Source organism: Chiloscyllium plagiosum, chromosome 16 (assembly GCF_004010195.1).
Source record: "Chiloscyllium plagiosum isolate BGI_BamShark_2017 chromosome 16, ASM401019v2, whole genome shotgun sequence".
Classification (NCBI taxonomy): domain Eukaryota; kingdom Metazoa; phylum Chordata; class Chondrichthyes; order Orectolobiformes; family Hemiscylliidae; genus Chiloscyllium; species Chiloscyllium plagiosum.
In genome coordinates this window covers 14,503,855-14,505,660 of record NC_057725.1, presented here as the reverse complement: position 1 = coordinate 14,505,660, position 1,806 = coordinate 14,503,855, and the positions used below count along the sequence as shown (strand labels likewise).

The 1,806-nt window shown below is 44.1% G+C and overlaps 1 protein-coding gene across 1 annotated transcript; it reads left to right on the top strand.

Moving 5' to 3' along the window:
* The first annotated feature begins 258 nt into the window (after positions 1–258).
* On the top strand, positions 259–1,464 carry c16h11orf96 (chromosome 16 C11orf96 homolog). The gene has a single exon (XM_043706363.1). It carries the CDS (start codon positions 382–384, stop codon positions 748–750), a length of 369 nt encoding a protein of 122 aa, XP_043562298.1. The 5' UTR covers positions 259–381; the 3' UTR covers positions 751–1,464.
* The last annotated feature ends 342 nt before the right edge of the window (positions 1,465–1,806 follow it).

Sequence of the window (1,806 nt, the reverse complement as noted above, 5' to 3'; positions counted from 1 at the left end):
AGAATCTATCCAGATCAAATTAAAGACCAAGTTGTCCTACTTTTAAAAAAAAAATTTAGTAAAATAAAACGGGGCTTGTAATAGAAGAGTTACCGGATATCTTATCCTGACCGGTGATAAAGCACACCATTAATGAAATAACGTCAGCTTAGAGAGAGAGAAAAAAAAACACGCAGGATTCCTTTAAATGGCAACTGGTGTCATGAGAGGCTGAGCCCACGTGGCCAGGAGTTGTCTATATAAATTGCTTCTGCAGCACTCACACAGACACAAGAGTTGAAGTTGCATCAAGTTGAGTGGCAGGGTTTGTGTTTCTCTCTCTCTGGAAGAGCGAGGGGACCCCCCCCCCCCCGCCGGACGACGAGGAGGAAGAAAAAGCAGATGGCAGCGGGCAAACAGGGCGAGGTGGTGGGTATCTGCACCAGCTACCAGGCGGTGATGCCCAGCTACGCCGGGATCACCGAGGAGTACCCGCAGTCGCTGCGCCGTCAGCTGCAGAAGAGCAAGCTGAAGCCGCGGAGAGCCAGGGAGGCCCGCTTCAAGACCCAGCCGGTCACCTTCGACGAGATCCAGGAGGTGGAGGAGGAAGGGGTCTCGGCGCTGGAGGAGGAGAAAGCCAAGAAGTCCTTCTTGCAGTCGCTGGAGTGTCTCCGGAGGAGCGCGCAGAACTCGCGGGTGCACAAGTCGAGCCTGAGCAACTCCAAGCTGCGGTACAGCCTGGACTCCAGCGACTCAGATTCCGCCCATTGATGGTTCACCATCTCTTTCTTCCCCCCCCCCCCCAGCTTTCCACCCCCACCCCCTCCCCTAGCCAGCTCCATAAACCCCCACCAGGACAGAAGTACTGTGCTTCATAATGAAGTTTTCTTAAAGCTGACTTTTTTTTTGGGAAAAAAAATTCTATTTTCAAAAGGAAACCTTGACTTGTGCAAGGAAAACAAAATCGAACAGCCAGGAGTAAGTTCTGATGTGAGATGTCGTTTTGTGCTTGAATTTTTGCAAGTCGTGGAATGAACGCTCTGTGCAGAACCTCTTGCTCAGTCTCTCTCTCTCTCGTACATACACATAAATTGGAGAGCGAGATGTTGCAAAGCGAACTGGCGTTTTATGCCTTTTTTTTGAAAAAACAATTGTGGACGTCACTGAATTTGGGACACGGATTATAAATGCAACTTTTAATTTTTAGCAAAATAAAACAAAGAAGAATGGTTGTTTTCTACGCTGCTTTCGGAATAATTGAATTGCGAAATGTAATTTAAATGTCCTTCCTACACTCCTCTGAGTGGGACCCGCAGATACTCTGAATACTCGAGGATTTTAAGAATTTGCTTGGAGTCTTGCCAAAATGTACAATGCTTTTAATACTTAAAAAAAATGGTAATTTATATGTTTGTAATTTTTGTGATAGTTGCAAAAAATAATATTGTAATGGCTTATAATTAATAAAATCAATGTAAGTTTAAACCTTTTTTATTTCTACTACTTGGAGCTTTTTTGTTTTTAACATTGAAGTGACAGTCTCGTACTGCCTGCTAAACGTCCTACTTTGCTCTTTTTATAAAAAACAAAATGTATTGCTTCTCCCCTAATCTTTTGGATTCGGTTTCATGTTTATCTAGTCACGAGAGTATTTTTTTCTGTCTCTCCGGGTTCTGCCGTTAAGATCATGTTGTGCCGCATTAGCGTTTTCCATGCGGCTCCAATGTATAATATTAGAATTAATACACGTGCTTTTCCCTTCTCGTCAGCTCTGCGCGAATTCTGTGTAATCAATCTCCCCTTTATTTAAAATTAAAAGTCCAGAGT

Bases quoted from the DNA above. Each gene is read 5' to 3' on its own strand.
- c16h11orf96 (XM_043706363.1), top strand. From the start codon at position 382: ATGGCAGCGGGCAAACAGGGCGAGGTGGTGGGTATCTGCACCAGCTAC.